The 14,561-nt window shown below is 40.2% G+C and overlaps 1 protein-coding gene across 4 annotated transcripts; it reads right to left on the reverse strand.

Annotated features, from left to right (window-relative positions):
* Window positions 1-1,313: 1,313 nt before the first annotated feature.
* On the reverse strand, window positions 1,314-14,231 carry LOC117466729 (gap junction alpha-8 protein-like). Of its 4 annotated transcripts, XM_071207132.1 has the most exons (8): window positions 12,997-14,231; window position 12,709; window positions 12,422-12,488; window positions 4,578-4,664; window positions 4,073-4,372; window positions 2,891-3,017; window positions 2,756-2,780; window positions 1,314-2,625 (listed from the first exon to the last, which is right to left on the reverse strand). In XM_071207132.1, exons 1-8 carry the CDS (start codon window positions 14,220-14,222, stop codon window positions 2,506-2,508), a joined length of 1,953 nt encoding a protein of 650 aa, XP_071063233.1. In that variant the 5' UTR covers window positions 14,223-14,231; the 3' UTR covers window positions 1,314-2,505. The 4 variants fall into 4 exon arrangements, with proteins under 4 accessions (XP_071063233.1, XP_071063234.1, XP_033966097.1 ...); XM_071207133.1 differs by lacking the exons at window positions 1,314-2,625; window positions 2,756-2,780; window positions 2,891-3,017; ... (2 more) ...; window positions 12,422-12,488; window position 12,709 and having other exon boundaries at window positions 12,975-13,226; window positions 13,305-14,222; XM_034110206.1 differs by lacking the exons at window positions 1,314-2,625; window positions 2,756-2,780; window positions 2,891-3,017; ... (2 more) ...; window positions 12,422-12,488; window position 12,709 and having other exon boundaries at window positions 12,975-13,130; window positions 13,188-14,222.
* Window positions 14,232-14,561: the final 330 nt, after the last annotated feature.

Here is a 14,561-nt window from a genome sequence, read left to right on the forward strand (position 1 = left end):
TCTCGGAACTACCTACTCCTTTTGGTGTGAACGCAAAATTCCAGGCATTATTGGAACTAAACGGGAAAAGTACGGGGAAAAGTACTCCAGTGTGAACGCGCCTAATGACAGGAGTAAACACAGCTAACAGCCGTGGTGAGACTAGAGCATTGTTTCTCAAACTTTTTCATACCAAGGACCACTTAACCAATAAAAAAACACTCGCGGACCACCTAACTCCTTAAGCTCGCTCCATTGCGGAGATATTCCCACGAGAGTGCGGAAAACTTAAATTTATTTATTTCAAATGTGAAATTTTACCAATATACTCACGGACCACCAGTGGTCCGCGGACCACACTTTGAGAAGCACTGGACTAGAGCGATTAGAGCGTCCGGTGTGAACGCAGCATAATGCAGTTCAGAGACCAGACCACTGCTCTGACGCTTTTAAAGCAACTTCGAGATATTAACAGTGTGAGGGGCACAAAGGCCACTGTGGCCGTAGGACGTACAATTATTTTCGGGGCTTAACGGCCAGACCGACTGGCAACGACGCCGTGAAATTCTTACCCTGATTGCAGCATCCCATAAACCCCTCTGTTTCAGCCCTGTTTCAAAAGTGCTGATTCTCTATCTTTTACTTTAGATGAAAATAAGGTGCCCCTCCCCACGGCCCTCTGAGAGATATTTGGTTAAAAATAACACAATAGTGCTCTAGGAGTAGATTCAAGTGATAAGGTGGGCGGGAGTTACCTTGGCTGGTTATTGGCTAATGGTTACACAAGCCAAAACATCGTTATGACATAAAGTGGCCAAAATCTGATGAGCTCATTTTCAGACAGGTTTTTATATAAATGGATCAGGACAAAAAGAGAGAGAATCTTTTTTCCTGAAACTTTCAGAATCTCTTTACACAGAGGGGACACATGTTTATGTATAAAAGACATGAACAACTGGATTGTGCACAATAGGTCCCCTTCCATTTCAATAAGTGTGACACTGTGGTGCTAAAATAAATTAAAACTCTTAAAGCAGAGATTCATATTTTTACAATGTTATTACAATAATTGCATGAAGATTGATCGTGTCACTCGCATTATTTCAATAGTAATTTTCAAAATCTAATTTCTTACTTACTTTTAATCCTCCATCGCCTCCATGCTGACTTGCTAACAGTCTTCCACTTCAGTTGTTTATTCAACACATTACCGCCTCCAGCTGTCAACGACAGAACAAAGGAAACCAGTGGCAGGATGTGAATGTGCAAAATTCAAGGTGGTACTTTGTGTTGTTGTTGTTGTGGTGTGCAGTAGAAACCAAACTGGGACCTAGTACAAGAAAAAAACTCAGAGGCGACTTTTAATAACTTTAATTAAAAGCCTGGAATTTGGGCGTTTCCTATAAATGGTTATTAAAGAGCCAGACATGGTAATAAAAGACGCCATTGAGTCGCGCATGGTGATCTTATGGTCGCAGTATCACATGCCTGGTAAACTCCCTTAAGCTTTGCTCCCATTATCTACAGAAGCGTACAGAAAATCTAAGCTTCATGGGATATGTGTGTGAGCTGTTGAAGCTTAGCTGCTCTTCAGGACTCCCTTTGGTATCCTCATCAATCATTTTTTCAACAGTTTTCTTTGTATTCACATCTCTCTGCTGAACTCCTCATAGTCTGTTTGGTAGCAATGTACCTTTAATGAACTACATTCAAAATGTTCAACATAATGTACAAACATAACAGTTAAATAATATACAGTACAGGCAAAGGCAGAAAACCCAGTGAGCTTTTTTTGTTAAGCCTCACCCCAAATAATGTTAGAATTCACAATTGTATAGACAACACAAGATTAATATACAAGAAATATGAAATATTAGGAATTCAATACTGATGGCAAACCATAACAACAGCATACTATATTAACATATAACACAAATGTATAAAAAGAAGGACATGTATGTGTATATATTATGGTTATACATAGTGAACAACTGTTACAAAAAGTAGATAAATAGTTTTTTTCTGTGGTTTTGGTAACACTTAATACAGGTACGCTATTCTGACAGGCATTCCCTAATTTGGTTCCCCTAAATCTGAATGTGAACTGGGGAAGAGGGCGTTCAGTTACGCTACTCCTGAAGCATGGAACCAGCTTCAAACTGAGCTGAAACTCAGAGAGCTGGTTTCTTTAAACAGACTACAAGCTACTGACTGACCTTGAAGCAGGCCGCTGTGTCTGTAAATGCTTTGGATAAACTTGGTGTATGACTGTGTTGTGATTGTGTGTTTTAAAATGGTCTGTAACTGTGCTGTAACCATTCTTGGGCCAGGACACTCTTGAAAAATAGATTTGTAATCTCAATGAGACCAATCCTGGTTAAATAAAGGTAAAAAAAGGGAGGGTAGAAGGTGTTGTTTCCCTCAGATCCACAGTGCTGTAGCGTCTTCTGCCTTCATTTAGAGAAACAGCCACAAGGCATATGTTTTCAACAAAAAGACTCAACAAAAAGACGATCCTCTACCTGCTCAGTACTGAACCCCTCCTTGTCTAGACCTAGTCTTGAAAGCGAGAGGCTGAATCTTGCCATGTTGTTGTCGTATGACATCATTTTCCAGACAGTTTTCATAAATAACTTCTTCTGGCTGCTGTTAAAGAAAAAAAGGACCAAAGTCATTTACGTATTGTCTTCCAGTACAACTGCAGCTCATTGTAATGTCAGTATCTCTGCAAAACGTATTACATAACAGTGAATCATTCTAATGACAAATAATTTACCATTTCTGAGGTGCGAGAACAGTTCCTGAAAGAGAAAGACATTTTGTTTATGTGTTAGAGTATAATGCCATTAACCCCAAATATGTGTGTGTACGTTATAAGATGTTAAATAAATAAGTACTGGATGCAACTTACTCTGCACGTTGTTTATGACATCTATACAGAATGATTAAAGCCAGTATCAAAATCAAGCAACACACACACGGGACAACAACTGCCGCAACAATCATCAGCTTGTTTAGATTTCCAGGTACCGCTTCCTCTGGGGGAATAAAAACAGTTTTAAAGTTATTATGAGTCTAATATGCAGTTCAATTCAAACCCTTTATTTATCCAGGTCTCTTTTTCAAGTGAGACCTGCAGCAGTAGGTTCCACAAGAATACATACAAACATAAACAACAGAACAACAAAAGGACATCATACAGCAAAATATACAGGGATTACAATTTACATATTTAACCACATGTACAGGTACCAGCAGCATCTGATTTTGTAGCATCCAACTAAGCTTTAAAAACATGTAGTGGTACTAGCGTGGTAATTTTCCATTCTTTTTGCAGACTGTTCCATGTTAGTGGAGCTGCACATCTAAAAGCTTTCTTCCCTAAGACAGTCCTAGCACTTGGCACATTTAATAAAACCACAGCATGCGATCTCAGGCAATAAGTACTTTCAATTCGCAGAGAGATCAGGGAGCAGATATAAGATGGTAGTTTATCCAACATGGCTTTGTAAATGAAAAAGTACCAGTGACTGAGCCTCCGTGCAGTAAGTGATGGCATAACCGCCTTGGTATAGAGTGTACAGTGATGCGTAAGTGCTTTACAATTTGTCAAAAATCGCAGAGCACTGTGATACGCAGCATCTAACTTGCTCAGGTAATGGGCAGGTGCATTCATATATAACAAATCCCCATAGTCCAGCACAGGTAAAAAGTCACAGTGACTAGCCTTTTCCTGGCCTCAAGCGAGAAACAGGACTTATTTCAAAGTTAGTCAGTTACATTTAGCTCAATGGAAAGACAGGGTGATTCTGTGTGTGTGACATCATTGTTTCATAAAGGAAGTTGAGGCTGTGGTTGCGAGTCATGACATTACATTACTAATATTGTGTGCATTGACGGAGTTATACTTCAAAATACGACAATCTCAGAAAATGTGTAAAAGAAACTCTATCTAGTAGCAGTAGCATACAATGGTTATCTCGGTTTAAAATCCAACATTCCCCCTGTTCCTGTTTACATCCCATTTCCTTTGCTCTTTCCTTAAGGGTTACTTATACAGTATGTCCTTATAATTTAAGACGTATTAGCTCACCAGTGATTTTCAGCTCCCATTTACATTCGTCAACTCCAAACACTGTGCTGATCTCACAGGTGTAGTTCCCTTCGTGAGATTTCTGGACTCTTTCTATGACCAGGGCGTACGGGCGGCTCTCTGACATATTAATGTTCAGTCGTTTTGCTTCTTCACTCTTGTGTAAACTTTCCTTTGGCCTGAAACTGAAAAGGAGCACTGTGTTCATCTTCCATGTCAGCTGATTGAGCGTGCTGTTTGAACTGATGTTACAGTACAGGATCGCTGGGCTGCCCACCTCCCTCGAGATGTTGTTTCCTTCTGTGAACATCATCGAATGTTTACTCGAACCGTGTGAGCAATATTGTGGGTATATTTAGGTACATATGTTAATTCATTTTATTGCCAAGAGATACATGTACAAACATAGAATTGGTATAGATCTAATAAAGAAACTTTAAACAATTTCAAACTATTCCTGTACTATTCAAAAAGTCAGCGCGAGGGTGTTGTAAGTGATTTTTACCTGCTGGTGAGAAAATCCAGAACATGCAACAAGTCAGAAAAAAGGTCCAGTTGATACCCAAATATTTAGAAAAATCCTCCATCACACCTTAAAACAAAGATAATTTCACTGTTAACATCATGTTAATGTGTATGTAATGTGGAAATATAACCAATGGTATGTTGCCTATTGCTGTATGTAGAAAAGTATACCTCGTTGACATTACAAAACGTTTCCTAAGTGCTCTGGCCAAAAGAGGTAACAATTCAAATCAATACATCACAGACAGGCAAACAAAATAAAAATAATAACCCAATTTGTATTACAGTGTCAAAATAATACAGCGGTTACATTTTTTATAATAGATTATACTGCTGGTAAGAATCAAACGTCCTGTAAAGTAACTACTGACTTACCGGTAGTGAGTATCTACATCTGAAGGCTACGAAGGCAACAAATAGTAAACTATATTCATATGAAAATAAAAGGAACTCAAATGTGTCTGTATGACGGTGTAGCTGTCGTGCATGTGAAGTCAGGTTTAAACCTGGCCCGGCCTCCAACACACCAGAAATAGTTTCCGCACAGGAAGTAATGGCTGTGGGTCTGTAGCCGTGCTGACTGAGACGTGTGTGTCTGAGGTTGAAGAGCACCTTATGAGCCTTTCTTTTCAAAGACAATGTATTACAGGATATGAGGGAGGATGTATTTAAGTACATTCGCTGAAGTTTAAGTACAGCTTTGAGGGCTACATTTTATACTTTAATTTCACTACAATTTAGAGGGAAAAGTGTACTTTTGTTTACTCCAATAATTCTATTTCATACCTTTAGTTATTTTGGTTTAGTTACTAAATGTAATAAGTTCAGCCTTTACCAACTAAAGTGATGAACACATTAATTGTGAATAATTATAATCCAGAAAAAATGATATGTTTCTGAAATTGACAATTCTGAATAATGAGTACTTTTACTTTTGGTGCTTATACTTTTCAATACTTGAATGATCTTAAGTGTGAATACAGGACTTTAACTTGTAACACAGTACTTTTACAATACTTTTACCTTCAAATGTAAGTAAAATATCTACTCTGTCCACCCCTGCTCATGAGTGATAGACACTAAAGGTCACATTGTATAGGTTCCTTTTCTTTTACATCCAAAAAGCAACACATTTATAAAAGTACATCTTCATTGTTGCGGACACTGTAGACATTGAAAATGCAAACTAAGTGGTTTTCGTTTTAATTGATATCATCATATCAGCTCATAAAATGAAAATGAAACAGAAATGACAGTTTGCATTTTCATTTTGAAATTGAGACTGTAGCTCTCTCTCAAAGCTTGTTGTGGAGTATATATTATGGGTCTCGGATATATAAAAATCCATAAAAAAACATGTCTATGATGTGTTTTGCTCAACATACCAAACAGATCATGCATTTTAGACATCCCTCATATCCCTCTATTTCAGGCCTGTTAGAGAACTGCAGGTTTGGGGTCCTTAGCTTGAAAGAAAAAAAAGAGGAGGGGGAGCTAATGCCTGCTCAGAATTCTACCAGAGATACAGCTCAATGCTACCGTGATTAAATGCTATATCATGTTCCAAACCACATCAAGGATTATTTCTGAAACTGTATGGAGCTGAAATGCTTTTTCTCTTGCGGGTTTACCACAACGTGAGTTCCTTTTTTTATTTCCTGCTTCTTACACATACTCTCTCCAGTACAGGTTAGCTCTGTGTGTTAGCGATGCTTGCTAATGTAAACAAAGGCCATATTACTTCAAATACACGTCGAGCATTGTTTCTGATAGTGCCGTGGGTCCACATTGCCGATATTACGTCATATCAGACGCAAATCTGGATCAGCTCCGTTGTACCCCCGTTTTTAGAGATTTGGGTACGGAGGAAAAGAGAGAGGGTTTTGTTTTCTGACGCTGCGTGAGTTCCCTGACACAACGGGGACACATACAGTATGTATGTATAAAAGACATCAAAACGTGCATTTTGCATGATAGGTCCCCTTTAAAAGCTGAAGTGCAGAAGTCACCACTCCACCGTAATGCTCTCTGTCCAAGGTTGTCTGGGGTTTCTGCAGGACACTCACTTCAAGACACTGGTACTTGCGTACCATGCTGCGAATGGATCTGGCCCTTCCTACATCCAGGACATGGTTAAACCGTACACCCCAGCACGTGCTCTGCATCAGCCAAACGGCTCGCTGCACCCTCGCTGCGAGGGGGACCCAAGTTCCCATCAGCAAAAACACGTGGGTTTGCTATCCTGGCTCCAAAATGGTGGAATGAGCTCCCCATTGAAATCAGGACCGCAGAAAGCTTACACACCTTCCGGCGCAGACTGAAAACTCCTCTCTTTCGACTCCACTTCGAGCGATAGAATGACTAACAAAGAACTGCTAACAGAGCACTTATATACTAATAAAGGGCTGGCTTATCTATAGCCAGTTGAGTAGCACTTGAAACGATTGGCTCTTTGAAACCTGATGTTCTTATATAATTCTGTTTTCTTCAAGGTTGTGTCTTCCTGGTCGAATGTACTTATTGTAAGTCGCTTTGGATAAAAGCGTCAGCTAAATGCAATGTAATGTAATGTAATGTAACACTCTTAAGCAGGCGAGGCCACAGTGAAGTCAACAACCCAAGTCACAACAGGCTGACACCCAGTCCCTTAAAATAAGAAACTCAAAGGATCCCTTTCATTGTGAATAATGATAGCCTGTAGTCTTGATTCAGTCTGTTAACCATCACGATATCCTTCCACTTGCACAGTACTCCAAAGTCCTCTTTTATTGAATGGATTTCAGTCCCTGTCTTTCACATACTCCCATGCAGCAGTGAAACAAGTGAAGGATCTGTTATCAACCAGTGTTTATTACTACATCCTGTTTATACACTTTAATCTGTCACCATCATATGTTTTCCTCTGACTGGAAATAATAAGTCAGCCATCGTGATGTCAAAAGTAAACCTGTTTTAAAAAGGAAATGTACAAGAATGTTTTTTACATTAATACAAATACATTTTAAAAAAAAACCTATTGAACAACTATTAAAATGTTGTGTTGCCTTTACTTTAGAATTCAAGTTATAAATCTATCCAAGACACATTTGTTACATAAAGGAATGGAATTTGGATAATATGGTGATTTCATTTGGTTAAATCTTAGCTACTACTTGATTATTACTAATTGACAAAGGAACAGTGAACATAAGACGTTTTCTCCCTCCCAATGGACCGCACAGTCAATCAATCAATCAATGTTTATTTATATAGCCCAATATCACAAATGTTACATTTGTCTCAGTGGTCTTCACAGTGTGTACAGAATATCAGTATGACAATACGACACCCTCTGTCCTTAGACCCTCACATCGTACAAGGAAAGACTTCCGGAGAAAACCAGCACTTCATTGTCCGATACACATGAAATGTACTGAACTTTCAACCCTAGTTTGACAAGAAAATAAATAGATATGTGTGTCCCTTTAGAAGCTGATATGTCGAAGTGATTTATCATGCCAGCCTAAAGTTCCCTGCGGGTCATGGAGAACATGTTGGTTCAAGGGCTTTTCTCAGAAATGACTTCAGCAGAAGTTTGTGGTTGACTGAGTGAAAACTCCAAAACACACCTTGAGAGGCCTCTCACATTAATGACCTTAGATGGTGCTCCGGTCATGCATAGTGAAGTGTGTTTTAACATTTTTGCTAAATTCCATTAACTCAATAGTTGACACATTCCAGCAATATATTTAGTTCAATCTTGAAGAAAAAGGCTGCGTCAAACCAAAGATTAGAGGGCAGTGATCACAGGGTTTAACTTGTCGCTCAGCCAGAAACAAAAATAACCCAAAGCTTAGATCTTACTTTGTCCCTATGTGCTCTATTTCTTTTCTGAGTAGACTACTTGAGGAAAACTCTACATTCTTAAAAGCAAACTATTCCCCTAACTCTTTTGTGTTTTTGCGTCGATAAAGAGCACACGATCCATCATTGGAATAAGCCCAGGAAGCACCAACAGTAGTTTACATGTGGCAGTTGCTTGTGGCTTTTGCTTTTCCTGTGTGCCGGGCCAAGCAGTTTGCTACATATTGTGAACTCAAATACACACACAGGTGTCTACATCTGCAGAGTATAGATGTGTATTCCAAACATAATACACTATCAATAAAACACCAAAAGGGCAATAGATATTGGTTTCCATTGGTGCCTAAATAACATGTTTAGTTGTTTATTTTGCATGTTTATAGTGGAATGTGCAATTGGCAGATAGTGTAGCAAAGACAGTCTAATGGTAACAGCTTTAAGTGTATTACTTTGAAAACTCTGTGTAGAGCAGATAACGTGCCTGATGTGACGCACTTGATAAATGTCATGGCGACAAGTTTAAATGTGTGTTCAGAGATAGTGCATCAAGTATCCCAGTAGTGTTCAAGCATTCAGAGAAAAACTGTAACTTTTAAACCAGCCGAGAATGACTCGTCTAGGAATATAAATATGTTTTACAGTGCTGCCCCATAGTGGCGATATGCTCTTATTTTTTTTACTTTTAGTCCCGGGGGAGCATGCGTTATCGCTGTTACAAATCCAAAGTGTGATAAACGCTCTCCCTTTGCTTACATTAGATTTCTCCCACAGTCCAAAGACAAATGGAAATGCCCTTAAGTAAAAGTAAAAGTACCAGAGTGTAGGAATGCTCTGTTACAAGTAAAAGTCCTGCATTCAAGAGGTTACTCAAGGAAAAGTACAAAAGTATTAGCATCAAAATATACTACCAATTACCAAAAGTAAAAGTACTCATTATGCAGATTGGCCCATTTCAGAATAATATATATTATACGTTTTGATTATAATTATTGATCATTAAAGTGTTATCAAAGCTGGTAAAGGTGCAGCTAGTTTGAATAACTTTTTATACTGCAGAGTAGCTTGTGGATTTACTCCAGGTGAAACTAAAGTCTTATTTAAATGTTGATTATATTTCCCATCATTAATCCAAATCTGTAAAATAACTAAAGCTATTAAATAGATATAGTGGAGTAAAAGTACAATATTTACCTCTGAATTGTAGGAGGGTAGAAGTAGAAACAACATTAAAATACTCAAGACATGTACGGCTACCTCAACATTGTACTCAAGTACAGTACTTGAGTACAATGTACTTAGTTACTTTACACCACTGCTCGTCTGTCATGTTATCATTTCTGTCTGTGACTAAATAATATCAGTGTGCTCATTTCCTAAAACCAAACTAGTTAATAGCAACATCTTTAGAGAGCTACAGTTGAGTAGAAGTCTGTGCTGGAAGGTAACTGAGTACATTTACTCCAGTAATTAACTGAGTACTTAGTTAGAATTATCAGGTACTTTCTTTGAATTATGTTATGTACTTTATACTACTACTCCTGTATACTACTGCTACCAATACTCCTTAGTTACCTGATAATTCAACAAAATACAATCACAACACCTAACATGCATTATTTTAGGTTTAGATAACATGAGATTATTAATATGTATTCATACAGAGTGTACCTAAAAGTATAACAAATGTCCCCCACTGCAATATTAATGATGCTTACACAATAATGCGCCAAGAATTATGATGTATTACTACTTTTGGTACTCCAAGCACGGTGCTTCTATTAACAAATATATAGACTTTTGGACACTGTGTGTATGTGTGTATGAGTGTGTGCATGGATTAAAAACTAAAAAGTCTAAACTGCCATGGAGTTGTGTGCAAATGCCTATAAATGTTTCTTCCTACCAATCTTTAATAAAGCCACCGTTCAAAACCCCATGACTATACAGCATTGTTACTTCCTTGTGTTAATTATAGGTCTAGCTCTGCATTATTATTATGTGTGTGTGTGTGTGTGTGTGTGTGTGTGTGTGTGTGTGTGTGTGTGTGTGTGTGTGTGTGTGTGTGTGTGTGTGTGTGTGTGTGTGTGTGTGTGTGTGTGTGTGTGTGTGTGTGTGTGTGTGTGTGTGTGTGTGTGTGTGTGTGTGTGTGTGTGTGTGTGTGTGTGTGTGGGTGCGTGATGCGTGTGTGTTTGAGTTAACTTTGCTGAGAAACAACACAACACAACACTTCTTGACCACGTGTGACTTTTTATTGCGTTGGTTCACATTCCAAAAAAGATACTGCCACACATCTATCAGCAAAGAAGACTACAAGTTAGTAAAACGTTTTTTTTGTTCTTTTCAAAGATTATTCATGTCTTCTTACAAACATACAGGCAATGCAACAGTCTTACAATACAAAAATCATACATTACCAGTGATATCGATCGTACACAAGGACCAGCATGATGCTCTAACTGTTAAATGTTTAAATGTGTTTAACAACAATTTGGTGATTCTTCAAAGGCTCTTTTTTATTTCACAGCATTGGATCATGGGAAGCAAGCGAAACGATGGTTGGGGGTCACAATGGGGTCAAAGCTGCCTTCGCTCTGAGTTTCTTTAGAGCCATTTGATCATACCCCCAAAACCAACACAGTGTCTCTGTGTGTGTCTGTGCACACAAATGTATGTGTGTAAGACTTTCCTGTGTGAATGTGTTCATGTCAGCTAACATGCACCTGTATGCCTAAAATGTCAATACTTTAAATAGCCTACTTTGCTGCATAATGAAGTCATGTTTAATGGGGGTGGATACAAAATTGAACTAAAATGGAAAATAAAAAAAGCAAATAAAACATAAAATTCACAGAGGTCCCAGAGCAAAATAAGCACTTGCTACAATCTTACAACATTAGAGAATTTACATTTACAGATAAGGCACAGTAAATCATACAGTGGCAGCTGTTTGAATAAACAAAGCCAGAGAATGTGAGCGTAAGATTGGTGATAAACCTACGGCATATTTTAAAGCTTAACCCCTTTTGTATTAAAGCACTTGCCAATGATTTGAAAATAAATTAATCTTTACTCAGATAAACGCATGACACCACAGCGTGGGATTTTTCAAGGGTTGTAAGATTAAATAAATATTGTAATCACAATTATAACTTGTGTGATTCCTCTAAAAATTGACAACTGAAAACAGCTGTTGTTATGTACATGATCAGACATAGGATGGGCGTTATGTACAGAGGTAGTTGCCCCTATTTGTTTGTTTTTCTTTGATTTGGAAAGCATGTCATCAGTGTTGTTATTTTCTTGTGGGGTAAAATCTGCTATGTTCACTTAAAACCAAGTAGAACGATTTTTTTTCCCAGCCGGGTCAAGGATGCTTGTTTTCATTGATGAGCGCGGTTTCTTTTATTGTCTGGCCTCCAACAATACTTTGTGCTGATGCTGCATGATCTTTATCGCCCGGACGCCTGTTTGTACAGAACGAAAAGAGAGGATTTGGCCTGAGGTCGCTGCTATAGTTCATTCTCTGATAGGGCAAAATGAGCCCCGCTCTCTGCCATGGACAACTTACATCACAGTTCACAGTTCTACTTAAAGGCTACAACACATAAGCAAATCTAAAATGAAGAGATGCAGAATCACATTGAAAAAGACATTCAACATGTGGTCTTTTTTGTTGTTTTTCCTCACTAACTCAGCTCTGGCTGTGCTACCTGGTATATAAACATGGAAAGGAGAGAAATGCTCTGAAGTTGATGCACATCTCTCTTCACTTTAAAGAATCCTGTGTAAATGGATGCATAATGAGGTGTTATGAGGGTTAAAGGCCTTGCACAGAGTCTAAACCTCTGAATGTGCAAAAGAAGGTATGCTCTTCTCAACCTGAAAATTGACTTTTCTTCCTCTTCCCAAAGAGCTGTGTACCTGTTAATGTACCGGCGCTTAATTGTGTTATTTGTGTATGTGAGAGCCCTTTCACCGTGCCGTGTGCAGCCATATGCTGCATTTGCAGTATGTCGCTGTCTGAATGGGAATGAACGTCAGTGCCTAACTACAGCGAAATTACTGATTTGCAGACACACAAGTATATTATAACTCTCTTCCCCCTATCTACTCAAACCCCCTGTAAAAATGTCTAATCCTCCATCGTATATGATTAAAACTCTTTCAATAGAAAAAGATGTTTCTAAAAATTGAACATGGATTTTCATCAAGTAAAAACATTTCCCCCCTGCATGTGTCCTTTCCACATTTTTTAAATATAAGAACACACTTAATAAAAAACCTACTCCGCCCATCTTTAACCTCTACTTTTTATATTTCATTTTTATCACAAACACGCAGATTTTGTATCGCCTTGTTGAATTGATGCCAGTGTCCTAAACGTTTTAATCTATCCCTGTTGATTATGTTTTTCATCCATCGGTTTTTGACCTGCCTGTTCAAGAGTGTGCATTGTCTTGAGTTTAATGTGTGTGCTCTCTCTTATGCTGAACATTGGGTGTGTGCAGGTGTACATGCGCTCTCTCTCACGGGTTCATACGGTGAGATCGTCTGACCTGGCCCTGCTGCTGGCTTTGCTCAGTCGGCTCAGCGGTCTGGTGTCTTCTATCGTATCCGTGGCCTCCATCCCTGCCTCGGCTGGAGTTACCCCCTCTACCTCCGCATCCTCATCCACAACCTTCTCCACTCTCTCGGCATCCACCTCTTTCGGCTGCTCCTTCTTGACCTCTTCCTCGTGTAAAGTCACCCCCGCTGTCTCCGTGGTCTGGGCGTAGGAGGGCAGAGTCTCGTCATACACCTTAGAGATGACCCCCATGGGCACCACCTCCTCCGCCTTCTCCTCTAGCCCCTGGAAGGGTGGGGCCCCTCTGCCAGCCTCCATGCCCACATCAGCCAGTGGGTAGAGGTGAGAAATGGGAACTTTCTCCTCCTCCAGCAACCTGTAACCTTTGGCCCTCTGCAGGGAGGGCACAGCCAGGGGGGGCAGGCTCTTCCCTTGTAGGGCCAGCGGGGCCGATCCCTCGCCTAGGGCAGGGGACGGGGCCGGCTTGCGAAAGACAAAGCGGATCTTCTTCAGGCCCAGGTGACTGATCTCCACAAAGTTGAGGAAGAGAGAGACGCAGGCCACAGCCAACATGAAGATGATGAAGACGGTCTTCTCCGTGGGGCGGGACACGAAGCAGTCCACCGTGTTGGGGCAGGGCCAGCGGCTGCACTTGTACAGCGGCAGGATGCGGAAGCCGTACAGGAAGTACTGGCCCACCACGAAGCCCACCTCGAACAGTGTCTTGAAGATGATGTGGCAGATGTAGGTCCTCAGCAGGGTGCCCTCCAGCCTGAACTTCTTGCTCCCCTTGGTGCTGGTCTCCTTGGTGGTGCGGACACTCCCCTGGTCGGGGGCCAGAGGGAGACGCTCCTCGCTCAGCTCCTGCTGTCGGCTAAGTTCTGCATCCTCACGCTCTTTTCGTTTCTCCTCCATGTGGACATGGTGCACAGCGTGACCCACGTATACCAGAGACGGTGTGGAAACAAAGATGATCTGCAGCACCCACAGGCGGATGTGGGAGATGGGGAAGGCCTCGTCGTAGCACACGTTCTCACACCCAGGCTGCTGTGTGTTGCAGACGTAGTCAGACTGCTCATCGCCCCACACGAACTCCGCCGCCGTGCCCAGGATGAGGATACGGAAGATGAAAAGCACCGTGAGCCACACCCGGCCGATCACCGTAGAGTGCTCGTTAACTTCCTCTAAAATATTACCCAGAAAGCTCCAGTCACCCATGATCGGTCCGTAGCACTGCAGAATGAAGGGTGGGGTAGGAAGGGACACAGAGGGTGAGAAAAACAGGGAGGGTGGGGCAAGCAGGTCAGAGAGAGGGAGGGGACAGAGAGGGCCAAAAGTAAGGAATGTAGGAAAAGTCAAACTTATCAAATCAAACTCTTTACTTAGTTTTATTCGACGATACGTGATTCTATTATTATACCGAAAAAGTTTAAAACTTTTAAAAAGTGGTTTTCACGTCAATTTTTTTTTTATACAATGTATTTTGGGCAAAAGCTCGATTAGACATTAACATTTAGGCATTACATTGGTTTTGGAAGGCTACTTATACTCAATGTA

This window comes from Pseudochaenichthys georgianus, chromosome 21 (assembly GCF_902827115.2).
Source record: "Pseudochaenichthys georgianus chromosome 21, fPseGeo1.2, whole genome shotgun sequence".
NCBI classification, from domain to species: domain Eukaryota; kingdom Metazoa; phylum Chordata; class Actinopteri; order Perciformes; family Channichthyidae; genus Pseudochaenichthys; species Pseudochaenichthys georgianus.

What these genes read in the sequence shown, in the direction of transcription:
- LOC117466729 (XM_071207132.1), bottom strand. Translation starts at nt 14,222, where the DNA reads ATGGGTGACTGGAGCTTTCTGGGTAATATTTTAGAGGAAGTTAACGAG. An exon ending in GCAGCATATGGCTGCACACG is followed by an intron (nt 4,665 to 12,421) that starts GCACGGTGAAAG and finishes CTTTGTTTTAAG; the next exon opens with GTGTGATGGAGGATTTTTCT. An exon ending in GTTCTCGCACCTCAGAAATG is followed by an intron (nt 2,626 to 2,755) that starts GTAAATTATTTG and finishes TTTCTTTAACAG; the next exon opens with CAGCCAGAAGAAGTTATTTA.